Source organism: Archocentrus centrarchus, chromosome 8 (assembly GCF_007364275.1).
Source record: "Archocentrus centrarchus isolate MPI-CPG fArcCen1 chromosome 8, fArcCen1, whole genome shotgun sequence".
In the NCBI taxonomy this organism is placed as follows: Eukaryota; Metazoa; Chordata; class Actinopteri; order Cichliformes; family Cichlidae; genus Archocentrus; species Archocentrus centrarchus.
Window position 1 is genome coordinate 20,480,489 of NC_044353.1, and position 14,125 is coordinate 20,494,613.

The 14,125-nt window shown below is 41.9% G+C and overlaps 1 protein-coding gene and 1 non-coding gene across 4 annotated transcripts; both read left to right on the top strand.

Annotated features, from left to right (window-relative positions):
- Positions 1–941: 941 nt before the first annotated feature.
- Positions 942–7,809, top strand: tedc2 (tubulin epsilon and delta complex 2). 3 transcript variants are annotated; one of them, XM_030736389.1, is made up of 10 exons: positions 942–1,124; positions 1,304–1,445; positions 2,629–2,687; positions 2,986–3,580; positions 3,675–3,731; positions 3,828–3,948; positions 4,123–4,261; positions 4,632–4,727; positions 6,486–6,682; positions 6,797–7,809. In XM_030736389.1, exons 2-10 carry the CDS (start codon positions 1,342–1,344, stop codon positions 6,944–6,946), a joined length of 1,518 nt encoding a protein of 505 aa, XP_030592249.1. In that variant the 5' UTR covers positions 942–1,124; positions 1,304–1,341; the 3' UTR covers positions 6,947–7,809. The 3 variants fall into 3 exon arrangements, with proteins under 3 accessions (XP_030592249.1, XP_030592251.1, XP_030592250.1); XM_030736391.1 differs by having other exon boundaries at positions 3,828–3,906; XM_030736390.1 differs by having other exon boundaries at positions 3,678–3,731.
- trnat-agu (transfer RNA threonine (anticodon AGU)) lies at positions 1,682–1,755 on the top strand. The gene has a single exon. It is a non-coding gene; the product is annotated as a tRNA-Thr (tRNA).
- Positions 7,810–14,125: the final 6,316 nt, after the last annotated feature.

Here is a 14,125-nt window from a genome sequence, read left to right on the forward strand (position 1 = left end):
AGATTGATTGGCTGCCCAGCTGTGATGTGAATCTCCTGTTCCACCATATGTGCTCTATTGGACTGAGATCTGGTGACTGTAGAGGCCATTTGACTACAGTGACCTTACTGTCATGTTCAAGAAATCAGTTTGAGATGATTTGAGCTTTGTGACAATGTGTGTTATCCAGCACACAGCTGGATAACACAGCTGTGTGCTGGATACTACTGCTGATACAGCGAGCAGTAGAGCAGGTGTACCTAATTAATAAGTGATCAGAGATTGTATGTCGCTGACAGGATTGTATGCATATAAAGTACAGATGTAATGATATTCAGTATGCACAATACCATGAACCTGGAAAATCTAAACAAAATAAAACCATTGTTATTAAATTCACCTCAGCTTGATAAGGGTTTCATGGGAAAAGTCATTGGCTCCACAACGCCTGTGTGCGCTGAATGTCTCAGTGTTGAGGGCTCCTTACTACTTACCTATTTACTTCTGTTTCATAAGCACCAGCTCAACAGGAAATTATCCAAGAGTTACTCATAATCTGTCTGTTTACACCTGCTTTCCAGAAATTTCTTATAATGCTTACTGAAATTGACAGTAACATGCAAGGTTATAAATGTAAACAGGTTACTTGGGAATATCACTGGAACATTTAATGGTTCTGGTTATCAAAAATAATTAGCAGTGCGCTTCTTAATATCTGCAACTAGCATTTCAGATATTATGACACATTTATGAGTCAAGTGTATGAGTGGGAAATGAGAAATTAAGACTAAATGAGTGCTGCTAAATGGAAACATGACTAAAGAGAATAATATATTACAATAGGCCGTAATATATAGCACTTCAGAGATTATTCTCGCCCTTTGAGTCCTGGCAAGGTATTGTATGCGGTAGTGTCCCTGGTAACCATGGCACGTCTCGCGAGATGTAGTGAATGCGTTGTTTATACAAACCCTCAAAGTTTGTGTTTGTGCTCTGGCTACTTTCTAACAAATAGTAGCTATTTACTCAAAAAAAAAAAAAAAAGAAGTCATATTAGTGTCATTGCGTCGATTAGCTACTGAACATTTACTCAACGGTACCTTCTTCAGCCAGACTGGGGGAAATGTGACTTCCGCATCCGTCAGGTTTGAGAGTTTCGCGGGTCAATACAAACGGGCTTTTAAAGAAGATCCGTATTTCGCTAACAGCAGTATATTCTGCACCTTATGACTGAGTCTTACCTAGTGTAATTGTCTCGAAAAGGTTACAAATCAGCTTTAAAGCAGTACTTGAACGTTGAATTATTTATTTTATGTCGTTATAGCAGAGAAGATCACCACATTGACACATCCAGACGCAACCATGTCGCTGCTGTGCGCAGTCGAGCAAGTTGTCAAGTCATGCAAAGTGGAACAAGCTAAGCTGAATGACCGTATTCAAGTCTATAGAGATTTGTTAAAGAGCTTGTAAGTACCTGCTTGAGTTGTTTTCTATGCTGTTTCGGTGGTCACGTTTTTACGTTTGTCTGTGATGTTTGAAGTTGTTATCCCGGAATTCTTATTCTCCTTTAAGCAGTCATTAAAAGATTTACGTAAGTTACAGAAAATAAAAGTACAATGGTGTTTGTGAGCGGCCTTTTAAAGCTTTTTTTGTAGTTCAATGACTGTATAAGTTGAATATGTACTCGTCGGTGCTTCCAGCTGGCGCTGTGGCTTAGTTGGTTAAAGCGCCTGTCTAGTAAACAGGAGATCCTGGGTTCGAATCCCAGCAGTGCCTTTTAGCTTATGCGGTTTGTGTTGTGAATTGCTGCGCTACTGTACTTCTGTTAGTAATCTAGTAGTAATTTCCTTTTGTCAGTCTTTTTGTTGCACTATCCAAGAAGACCAAAATCCCCAAATATTGAATTTACTATAAAGTAAGTAGCTCATTGCTATATTTAATTTTGCTGTAGAAGTATTTTTAATCAGTTCATTTAAATCACAAGAAATCAAGCTAAAAGGGTTATAAGCTTAGGCTGTTATAAGCTAGAGTGTTATAAGCTTAGGCTTATAACACTTAGGCTTTATAAGCTTAGGCTTATAACACTCACCCCCGATACATCAATCAGCTACATCTTTAACCTCAGATTTAGATCCAAAATTACAACAAAAGAAGAAAACAAAAGAAATAATAAACCATTCACATACAGATGAATTCTCAGCATCTAAAGCATCTTCACACTAAACCTTTATCACAATACTAGATAATTATGTTATTTTTGTACTTTTTTTTTTTTTTTTTTTGTCAGGACAACAGTTCCAAAGTTGACAATGACATTTCATACTGGTCCTAACCTTGTGATAGTGATTTTTGACATAAGAAGTCTTTAACTTTGTACACTATTGTGATTGATTTTGACTGAGCAATTAGATTTTTCAGCTGTGTGTTTCATCATTAAGCAATTATGTCCACAAGAGATCACCAATGCAATATATGAGTGGAACAATAAGCCTCTGACTGCTGGCGGCCTTTCTGGCAGTGGCTGATGCTCGTCTGTTGTGTCGCATCAGTTTTGGTTGCCTGTGTTGTGTTGGCTAAATGTTCAAAGACCTTAAAACTTTTATTTTATTTTAATTTTAGTATGTATTCACATGAAATATTTTCCCACAGAACACCACAACCCAAGGTTAGCTCTGAGGAGACCGAACTGGCAGATGATGCTTCTACAGGTAATTAAAAAATAGCTTTTATTTGTTGTTCAGAATAGCCTCTATAGTTATTTTCTTTTGTTGTCTCTTGCTAAATATTAAATTAAATGTCTAGAATAACGATAAATAGATGACAGCAACAGAAAATAGAGATGAGGGCAGTGAAGTGTAATGTCTTGATTGCGGTGATTTTAAGTTGTCATAAATGAATGTTAATATTCATTGTTTCTGTATATAAGGTACCTTAACCCTTTAATGCAGAGTGTGTCACATTTAATACTGTAACCACATGTTTGCATGTTGTTCTCTTCATATTCAGATATCTCCCCATGCGAGAAAGAAGATATAGGACTGCTTGAGAGGGCTCTAGAGAAAGCCCTTCGGGTCCGCACTGGCTCAGAACATTCTAAAAAAGGCTCTAAACTACCTGGACCTCAAAAGGAAATGGGGATTTTAGGTGTCAGTTCCATGGATGTCACACATTTATCTGCAGCACATAGAGGAAGCCAAAGAACAACAAGGTCATCCTCTAAATCTGCCAGCCTTGACAGAAAAGGGTACAGAAAGCCTGCATTATCAGTATGCTCCTCACTAGGCTCGAGACCTTTAGCTAGCTCCAACCCTGGACAGACCAAAACAACAGATAATAGAAACACGCTCCAAAAACATCCTGCCTCATCAGCTGGCGCTGTGCATCAGCAGGCTTCTAGGAAACTGCAGCAGGTTGTCCCACCGTCTGTCTCCCCTGATCACATCACGAGCTTGCTCTCTAAAAACAAGACTGTCAGAAGCAATGTGGCGAGCGGTGATGACCTGAGGAAAGCTGCGCCTGTCGCCGCACCTTCTTCAAATAACACAGTGCCCTGTTCACACACAAATGAGCCCGGAGCAAGCCGTTTGCCTCAACAGAAGGGGTATGTTTTATAGATTTACACTATGAAAATAACTGCTTTGTCCCCCCCAAAAAATTCTGTGTTATTATAATCATTCTTTGACTTTGCTTCATAGCAGGCTACCTTCTGAGCAAACAGCAAAATGGAAATCTTTGAGGAGCAAACAGAACAGGTGGCTACAATACATTGAAATGTGAAAAATATATAAATATCTCTGCTTTTACATTTTCCTTTATTTTCTAAGTTTCCCTCTGTACATTATCTTCAGACTGTGGGATAAAGTCATTGCCCTACAAAGAAACCCCGGGCCTGGGAGGAGTCACTTCATGGAGAGAATGAGAGCTACGGTATTCTTCCTTTTTGTAGAAGAGTCAGGGAAAAAAAAACAGGTCGCGAGGAGTCAGCCATGTTTTCCACATTACATCATGTTAAACTTGAATTTATGCCTTAATTTTGAAAAATAACCAAGTGTATTTCTGAAGAATTTTTATTAATAGGCTTTCGTTTCTCCAAACAAACCCTTAGCCTGTGTTTCATTGTTTACCCACTTTTGATCCATTTAGTTTCCCAGGAATTGGCCGTTTGGCAGCCCATATGAGACCAGGGCTCTAGTGGACAGGCTGATTCACCGAGGTCAAGAACTCACGCTGCTCTGCAGGGAGCTTCTAGCCAAACAGATGACAGAGACAACAACAGAGCTGGGTAAAAAGTCCAAACAGAAGCATTATATGTAAAAAAGTGAGAAATGAAATGGACTGATGGCACAAATATGTGGGTGACAAAATGATAATGTGGGAAGAAACTGCACAGAGTTGGCAGGAAGAGACTGTGTGAGCTGTTTCCTATATATACCATGCATCAGTCGAAATAGCTCACACATACACATGTATATGTCAAGTCTTTCCACTGCCAGGAAACATCAGGCAGTTGACATTTTTCTGTAATTGCAACAACTTTTATAGGCTATAAAGTGACTGTAAAAAACTTAATGCTTTGTGCAACTTCACTTGCTTCTCAATAACTTTGAATTATAATTCTATAATTCTTTTTCTTTTTTTATACTTACCTACAGTTAGTACAGAAGACAAGTATGATTCCTGCATGTCACTGGAAAGCTTGCAGCTCACAGCAGCTGAGCTCCAGAACTTTGCAGATCAAGTGAAACAAGGTAAGAGTTCTGTTTGTATTCTAGTATAATCATGTAGTGTAATCAAACAAAGTCAGCCTTTTTGTAAATAATTTGTTCCTCCAGCATTAGTTGCACATGAATCAACCTGACTTTGTTTGTAGGCAGGTGGTCATTAGTGGGAAGACACCTTATCAAAATTATTTATTACTTGAGGTGATAGAAAGGAAACAGTAACTCAATAACGACTCATAAGAACTATGGTCTGCAGAAGAGCAGCTCTGAATGCACAATAGCAGAAGACCACTGAGGCATGGGCTCACCAAAATTGGACAAAAAAAGATTTGAAAACTGCTGTCTGGTCTGATGAGTCTCAATTTATACTGTGACATTTGGATGGGAGAGTCAGAATTTTTTGTAAACAACATGAGAACCTGGATCCATCCTGTTTTGTATCAGTGGTTCAGGCTGGTGGCTGTGGTCCAATGGCATAAGGGATATTTTCTTGGCACATTTTGGGCCTCTTAGCATCAAATGAGCATCGTTTAAACACCACAGATTACCTGAATATTGTTGCTGCCTATCTCCAACTCTTTATGACCACAGTGTATTGATCTTCTGATGGCTGCTTGTAGCAGGATAAGGTGCTGTTTCACAAAGCTCAAATAATCTCAAACTGTTTTCTTTAACATGACACTGAGCACCCAAAAGGCCCCCACAGTCACCAGATCTAAACCCTAGATTACCTTTGGGATGTTGTGGAATGGAAGACTCACATCATGGATGTGTAGCCAGCAACTGGTCAGCAAATGTATGATGCTATCATGTCAACATGGACCAAAATCTCTGAGGAATGTTTTCAGCGCCTTGTTGAATCTATGCCACAAAGTATTACGGCAGTTCTAAAGGTGAAAGGGGATTGAGCCCAGTACTAGGTGTACCCAGTGAAGTGCCCTGTTAGTGTAAGTATTATTTATGTGTGTCTTTCAAGGCTTTAGTGTCTTGGGGCATTTATCAAGTAAACATATTGTATAAGCAAAAACAGGAAAGGGGAGTAAATCATAGTATGACACATTGGTTTTAGGAGACTTGAAGAGAATAGGAAATAGGAAAGGTTTTTTTTTCTATTCATTTTCCATGTGGGTTATCATGTTTAGGTATCGCACTATGAGTAAGTACCTACAATATGCAACACAGTACAATTTCCATTTCCTCCACTGATACAGTTAGAAAGAATGTGAATGATGAGAGATTTTCCATTTACACCATTCAAACACCCTCTCGACTTCAGAAAGATTTGTTGATGTTTACCGGTGAAAGCACCAGTGCAGCACGAGTAGCAACTAAATCCAGCTTGTGAGAGAAGTTTCCAGTAATTAATAGCTCTGCACGTCTGGTGTCATGCAATCTAGCATCTCACATTTAAGTATCAGTTAGTATTTTTATTTCACTATGTTTTAATATCCAAAGAGGGAATTATCTTTTATTGCTTTTTAACAGCATTTGAAAAATGATTATGATGAATGCAGCGTGCTAACGAGCTAATGGAGCCTCTCCATCTTGGCATATGGAAAATGAAAGCAGAGCTGCTGTGAAAACTCAGTGTCAGCTCAGTACTTTCCTTGGCCTCAACAGATCACCCCCCCCATCCCCGTGACGGAGGGGTTTTAAAGCCGTCTGTCCTGACGCGGCTAAGCAAGGGCCTAGCTATTTAAAGCTGAGGCAATGGAGCAGAGAAAAAAAAAAGTTTTAGGGGTACGGTTGCTCGCGCTCTAAAAATAACCCTTTTTTTTCCGTCAGAGTGGAAAGCATGGGATCAATGGAAGCCAGAGGGAGGTTGTTTTTGCCCCACTGGGGCAAATGGTGTGGTGCAGAGAGATGGGATAACCTCACCCCTACCCCTGACTATAATGTATACAACAGAGGCAGAGCTGCAAGAGCTTGAGAGGCTGCGGATGAGGGTGGCACTGCTGCAACAAGAGGTTGATCTTGAACAGGTAGGAGAAGTATTCTGAAAGGATCTTGAGAGTTTCACATACCTGTGTGTTCTGTGTAGTAGCAGCCAATAATTAAGAGATAATTTGCTTACAGTCTCATCTGCTGTGCCACAGGCTCTGTTGGACACCCTCTCCCCTCAGTTGTCATCTATAGTACCTGGGCCTGGATGTCCGAACCCCAGTGTACTGAGAGACGTGTACTCCCTGCTGGGTGAAGGAGGGGAACGTTTCCCTGCCATAGTTCTCGACTCTGAGCCTGCCTGACTAGTGAGCATGTTAACCAGTCAGTTTGTAGGCTTCAGGTGTGAATACATTAAAAGTCTCTTGGTATACTGCAATCCAGAGGATACAACTGATGAAATCAAACCTCTCTGACATGGTCAAAACAAGGACATAATAAAACCAAAAAAATAATTGAAGTGACCGAACAGCTTCAGGGTGCAGCTGTGGCTCGGGAGGTTCAGCAGGTGGTTCATGCTCTGTGTCACACCTCATGACCCTGAAGATCAAGCAGATATCATTGAATGATGATTGGATGGATAAACAGTTGTACCTAATGAAATGGTAGCTGAATCGTGAATCTTGGTGATTATTTTGAAGAATCTGTTTTTAATTATGGCATCATTGATTTATTTCAGTGTCTCCTGTCATGCCACGGCTTTAAAAAGTTGTGATCATCGGTCGTCTCTTAAACACTCACTGAATAAATGCTGCAGGTACAATTTTAAATAACACCACTAATCAGTATAATATTACAGTGACATCAAATAGTTCTGCGTGTTTGTAATGTAATTTGTATTTTTATGGCTTAAATTATATGCTTGAATTGCTTTTTTGGGCTCTGATACACCATAACTAATACCTTCAGTAATGTTACAGAAGTCTAATATTCACTCAATGATTTTTGCCAGCAGGTGGCACTCAATTCACAGAAGAGACCTAAAATAAAATGAGGCTATAAAAGCAGTTTTCTTTAACAATTAATGGGTGTTAAGTGTGGTCCCTGGATTTGCATGGTGTGATGGAACCACAGGAGATATGTTCCCATCTTATTTTATTCAAAGATGGCCTTGCAACTTTTCCAGCGTGTTTCACTTCATTTCATTTATTTTCAGTGTTAAAAAGAAATAAATGATTGCACCCCCACACTCTTCCATGCTGTTTTTCCATATGATGTTTTTGATCCCCATATTGAGCCAGCATAATCTTTCATACATACATCTGCTAGATAGCATATATGGGGCCATTACTGTGTTTCTGTGATTTGGTACTCATGGTCTCACCGGTTTCAAATGTGCTGTGAGGGCGTATGTGAGATGCAGGAGCGCCTGGAGGAGCCTAAAAGGCTCGTGCCCACAGATGACGTGTGGATGGCAGGGGCTGTGCCAGACTGAGCGACAGGTGGCGCTGGGTTCACGCAGCAGGACGTGGGTGTTGGAGCCCTGCTGCACCAGCCCTCATGTGCGCACACACACACACACAAACACGGAGACATGCACACCCAGAGCCGGCTGAGTCACAAAGATGATGTGCTTGGGAGTGCCTGGCATTGCAGTATGCTGCAAGCTGGAAATGGCATGTTTCCCTGAGTAGAGGGACAAAATAAGGTTATGAAAAAGAGGAGCATTTCAATCTCAGATGGCTAGATGAGTCAAAAACAAGAACCCAATGATTCAGGCATCTGTTCCTGAGTTCAAAGTGGAATACATTTACATGTTTACAAGACCTCTTCAAATAGAAGGCTCCAACTATTTTTGGATTGCAGCCATGTCATCTGCAGGGCATTGTAGCAGTGTGCTGCTGGTTTATGGCCTGCACATGCTCTTAGATCTGTGTTTGTCTGTGTGTGAAGGGAGTAAAAGAGGAGGCACTGAAATTTTCCTGGGTCAACACAACACACAGCTTCCAGTGGGAGTGGCACATATGCAACTCAGCCCTCCTGTGACCTGCATACATCAGCTGCTACACGGCTTTGCCTGTCACCAGCAGAGCTCCTCCATTCCCACAATCATGGCCCGGTCCTGCCCAGGTTACACATGTCTCACGCCTTTGTCCCATTTTTCTCACGCCTCTTTGTGACCCATAATAGATGATCCAAGATAATTTTACTCTCCGTGGGTGAAACTTCATGGAAATTACTGCTATATGCCACACACGCAGAGGGGAAGGGTTCAAATACTGTACAGATGCCACTCACTGCTTTCCCCCTCCTTCTCGTTTGTAATTGCTCGCTGGAGTCCAAGCACAAATCCACAGAAACCCAACAGTGCTACCAAGAATCCACTTCCCTCCTTCAAATGCCCATTGCTCTCGAATGTCTCTTTTCTCCTGCGCCCCCGCTCCTCACAAACACATTCCTCACTTCCCCTCTTTTATTTCTCTTTGGCTATTCTAAATGGCTGTTGCTGATTGAGCTACAGCAGAGATTGTTAAGTCAATGTAGTCATCGGTTAGGCTGCATTAGGGTTTATTATTTAATGTCCCCCACCGATCAGCCGGTCTCGAGGCTTTTGCATCAAGTTTAATTTTTCTGTCAAGACAAAGCATATGTAGTCTTAACAGCAGCTGTCCTGTGCAAATAGAAGCATGTTTTGCATTTATAAGGCAGCATGAAGTATTTTCTATTCTGGTAAGATCGCTGATTATCAAATAATCAAGAATAAGCTGAGTTTTTGTAAAAAACCAAACAAAACAGAAGTCTTGGAAGCATAAAAAGGAAAACATGCTGTAATAGGAAACCCAGTAATGCCTGGAGATAAAACAATCAGATTCCTCTGTCCTTCACAAACATAGTTTTATAGATGTGGAGGAGGAAAATTAGCAAGCGTTGGACATGAAAGGTGTCTGGATTGATTTTTATTTTTGTGGAAGAGCGAGCTAAGCATACAAGGGGATTAACCACTACTAGGCTGCTTTCCATTCAGAAAGAACTGGCTCCAGCCGTGTGTGTGTGTGTGTGTGTGTGTGTGTGGGTGAGAGGGAAGGAAGGGGGGCTGCCTGTATTTTATTTCATTTTTTTGTTTTTCTTTGTTTTGTTTTTCTGTATTTCTGTCACAAGTTGACATGCTCATTGTTGTATTTACACTGTAATAGAGGCCCTATATATTTGATGTCCTAAAAATAACTGTTTTGCATTCAAATAAAGAGAAGCCAGTGAGAATATTTGAACAATTTCTTTCATATTGACGTCCACCCCAATGCAATGGAATCACCATGACTGGGTAATTGCCATGAAGAGGTGATCCATCTGTAGTGTTGTATTATTTGAAATGCCCCCCCCCCCCTCTCTTTTTTTTTAGTAAAGATAGAGATAAACAAGGGTTTCCCTTTCTCTAATTTCAAGCAAGCACCAGGCTTCTGTGTTCCCATGGGAAGTGTTTTATATTGTAGAAAAACAAAGATGCTGCATTTGAGAGGCAGTGATGGAAATGTGAAGAATAGGGAGAGCAGTTAACTCTCCTCCCCTCCCCCTTCCTGTGTTTCGTCAGACCCTGTTCTCCTTACTTCAGTGTTTGATGTCACCAATAAGCTAACGAATCATAGCACTTGGACTTCCCAGTTTTTCCTCCCTAGCTCCTCCTCTTTCCTTAAGCCTTTATATATATATCCCCCCCTCACTATGTTCTGCAGAGTGTACAATGTGCTACCAGAGAGCCAGCAGGCAGTGTACAGAGAAACAGCCAGAGAGGGAGGCAGAGAAGGGGAAAGTGTGAGTGGATTTCAGCGCTGATTTAGAAGCCTTCATCTGACATGCTCAAGCCATTCCTGCTCAAGTCATTTCTTTGGTCTCATGCAGACCTCCTTCTCCTTTCTCTCCCTCTTTCTGCCTCTGTTTGTCTCTTTCTGTCTCTCCAGGCCGGAGCTACCTAGAAGTAGGAATCCCAGAAGCCAACGCTGCTGATTCTGTCAGGATACACCAGCCCACACAGTCAGGATGGGCTGTACAACAGGCCATTTGGCTTGCCAACCACAGTCGCAGACTAACTCCGGGCAGGAGGGTCAGTCCCTAGAGGCTGGTGGTGGCAAAGTGCCAGAGGTGCTCTCCTCTCTGGAGCGTCTATCCCAGGCTACTGGAGGAATGGAGAAGTCCTGGTACCGCTGCATCTTTCCATTTGGAATCATCTCTTTGGTTATCGGTGTAGCAGGAACGGGTGTGACCTACACTTACAATGACCTGCCGCAGACTAAAGTGGTATCAGTTGTGCTACTTGTCATGGGTATTTTGCTGTTAATGATGGCAACCGCTTGCTGGACTGTCCACAAGAAGAAAAGAAGGAAAAAGAAAGAGGGAGGATCATTCACGTCTGAGCAGTGTCCCCTGTGAGTGAATACGGGGAAAAACAGAGGAACTTGAAAGTAGAGACAGGCCTAGAGCTGAGAGCTCTACAAGGTTTGGCCAAAAATTCTCCACCTCATCTCCCAATGCCATATCACTCCATTCTCCAGAGTCACAAAGTTGAGCTCAGATCATACTGGAGATGGCTTGGGTCAAGAAATCAGAATCAAAGGACAGATATTCAGGACACTGAAGATCTGTGAAGTCTGGGCCCGATTTTTTTTGGATTGGCAAGGAGAGATCACCAGTGCCTCACACGCTCTTTTATCATCAGACAGCAGGTGTCCGGTGTCAAAACAACCTCTGAGGAGACATGCAAAAATATGCATCGGACACTGCATGCATATTTACACACACTAACAGGCCTTTGATGACTTGCGCACGAGCAGTTACAGCGGGAGCTCACACAGACACCTAACACGCTATGCAGAGCTGCTGTTGGAGTCAATGCTGGCGTCACTAGGCACGTCAGTCACAGCATTCCTCGCATCAGGACAGGTGACTCTCCAAGAGGCCACAAACAGGCCAAAGACGGCAACCTGATACCCAGCCGAAAAAGCAGCGCACGCACGTCAGCGGCCAGCGTCATTCACTCGTCCTGTGACACTACAGCAATGTGTTGGGGGCTTTTTTTACGCAACGGGAGAGTGGAACTTGAGTCCAGCTGGATCTTGCTGGCATCTGTGTGAACGATCAGTTGGAGAGGGTGGAGGACCTGATGGAGGAGTGCGAAGTGTTTGTGTGTGCTCAAGTTAAGATTCAGGTCAACCGAGAGACTTTTGGAACTTGGTCTTCACTACTGAGGAACAAGAGATTTGCACATAAGTCCATGTCCAAGGCAAGCAAGGTTTTAGTAAAGCAGCATACGCTGAAAGGTCTTTTGTTGCTTCAGCTTCACATTACAAAAGACTGGGGAACTGACTTTATGACTGACTTGATTGCCTTTCTCTTCAATAAGTGAGCATTTACGCCCAGCCCTGCTGTCTTTGTGGGGCACCTCAATTCCACACAAAGCAGTCCAGGATTATTGAAGGACACTGCCTGAGGGGGCATGCCACTGCAGGGACACTTTGACTGATCCTGCTCCCCTAGGGCCCCTCCCGTTTGGTGCCTTGAGCAACCACTCATGGAAAAAAGCTCTGCCACATTCCCCTGTTTACATCTGAACTCCAGGAATTACCCCCTTGCTCTTTCTCTCTCTCTTTACCCAACAGAACTCTTCAAATGTGTTTTTCATTCTGCATTCTCTGTTCCCTACTTAATCGCACTCATTTTCCCATTGTTGTATAGCCCAGGAGGTGTGTGTACAGCCTTGTTACACACAAATTAAGACAACACACGTGCGATCATGAGAGCCTCACAGTCTGCAGAGTCTTTATCTCTCTGTGCCAAAGAAACTATATTACCCCCCCCCCCCCCCCCCCCCCCCCCACTGTGTAAAGAATATTGATTAAAAGTGAATTGCAAAATCCTTTGTGAATCTGAAAATAGGATACAAGGCTGTTCTCTAGTGAAAACTGAGTCATGTTCAGGCTCTAGGTGGCTCTGGGGTTTACTTTTCCTTCGCAGTTTCTTTTTGGAAAGTGAATGAATGTAGCTCTGCTCAGCACCACATCTGTGAATAGGTGCTTTCTCACAGGATGAGATAAACAATGGCATTTTACTCTGTCTTAATCATTCTCTTTTGTGCGACTGAATGTTACATGAGGTTAGAAATTCAGCTCCTAGAGGGAATGAGTGCAATGTATTGAATGTGTAGAAATTTGAGAGGAGACGTTTGTCTCCACACAAAGGACTCTAGTGGCACTTCTTTACCCCTGAGAGCTACTGTAGATCACTGTTGCATTGAATATGGCCACCGTTTTAGTTAAGCTTGCTGAGGAAAATGTGTCCATATAACCAGGGGTAGCAGTTAACATCGAATGCCAATGACATAGAAGACCTTTTGAAGGCCAGCTTGCCAAATTCAAGGCTGCATTTATCAACCTGCATCAATAGGCATGTAAGAGATTGGACCTTTTAATTTTTTTTTAACATGTTTTGCAGCTCAGTGTGTATTTAGGTGATGTCTTACATGCTGATGAAGGAAGGGAAATACCATCAGGAGGTAATGGAGAAATACAAGGAACCTGGGAAGTCATTCCTTTCATAATTATGTTGCAGTGGTTAGCTGCCCCAGCAGTTAGATCAGGATCATCCATCCTGAACAAGGCAGTGTTATTGCTGAGGGTTATGATGCATTACCAGAATAATCAGTGCAAATTGAAATCAAATAGAAGAGGAGTAAGTCTTCTCTGAACCTTAGCCTACTGACAAAAAACAAAGACTAACAGATCGATGTGTTTGTGCAAGAGCACATCATCAGCCTTTACATGTTTTAAAGGTAAATATCAAATGTACAAAGCTCATAAAATATTCATGGGTGGGCCCCATTTTTTTTGTAGTATCCTCCGAATAAGACAGGTGAAGAATCACATTTCTCGGGTTGTCCCGCTTTGCTATCAGAACTGTTCACTTGAATTAGGGTTTCCTCTAATAATGATGAGTGGGGTGGGGGTGGGGAGGGTGGTGGTTAAGGATCATTTTATTGTGGGGAAACAGACTTTTAAAAAAAAAAAGATCGGTGAGGTACATACACTTATACTCTCACTTTGTGTATGAATGCAGATCTCACATGTATAGTGCACATTATGTATGTAGTACACTTTGGTTGCATTGTTGTATTTGTTGACTTTAAAGCTATATCGTGCCAGTATGTTGACACAAAAAAAAACAAAAAACAAAATTGATGGAAGGTGACCAGAAATTGTTTCTTGGAGACGTGATTTCCCTTCTGCCTTCTGATAGATTAAAGGGAAAACCTACCTCTCTCTGCTGCGGGGAAATACATCCCTCTCCCAGAAGACAGCCACGCTGTCGGCCTATGCTGTTTGTCACTCCGGCGAGTGACACAAAATATGTTGGTTAGTGTGCCCACTAATATTTGGTGCTGTATATACAATTATTTTTTTATTTGTACTGTATATTTCTACTCATACGTAAATTTGAATTGTTAATGTATGTACTGTATTAAATAAATGTCACATGAAAAACTTGGTTTGCGATAG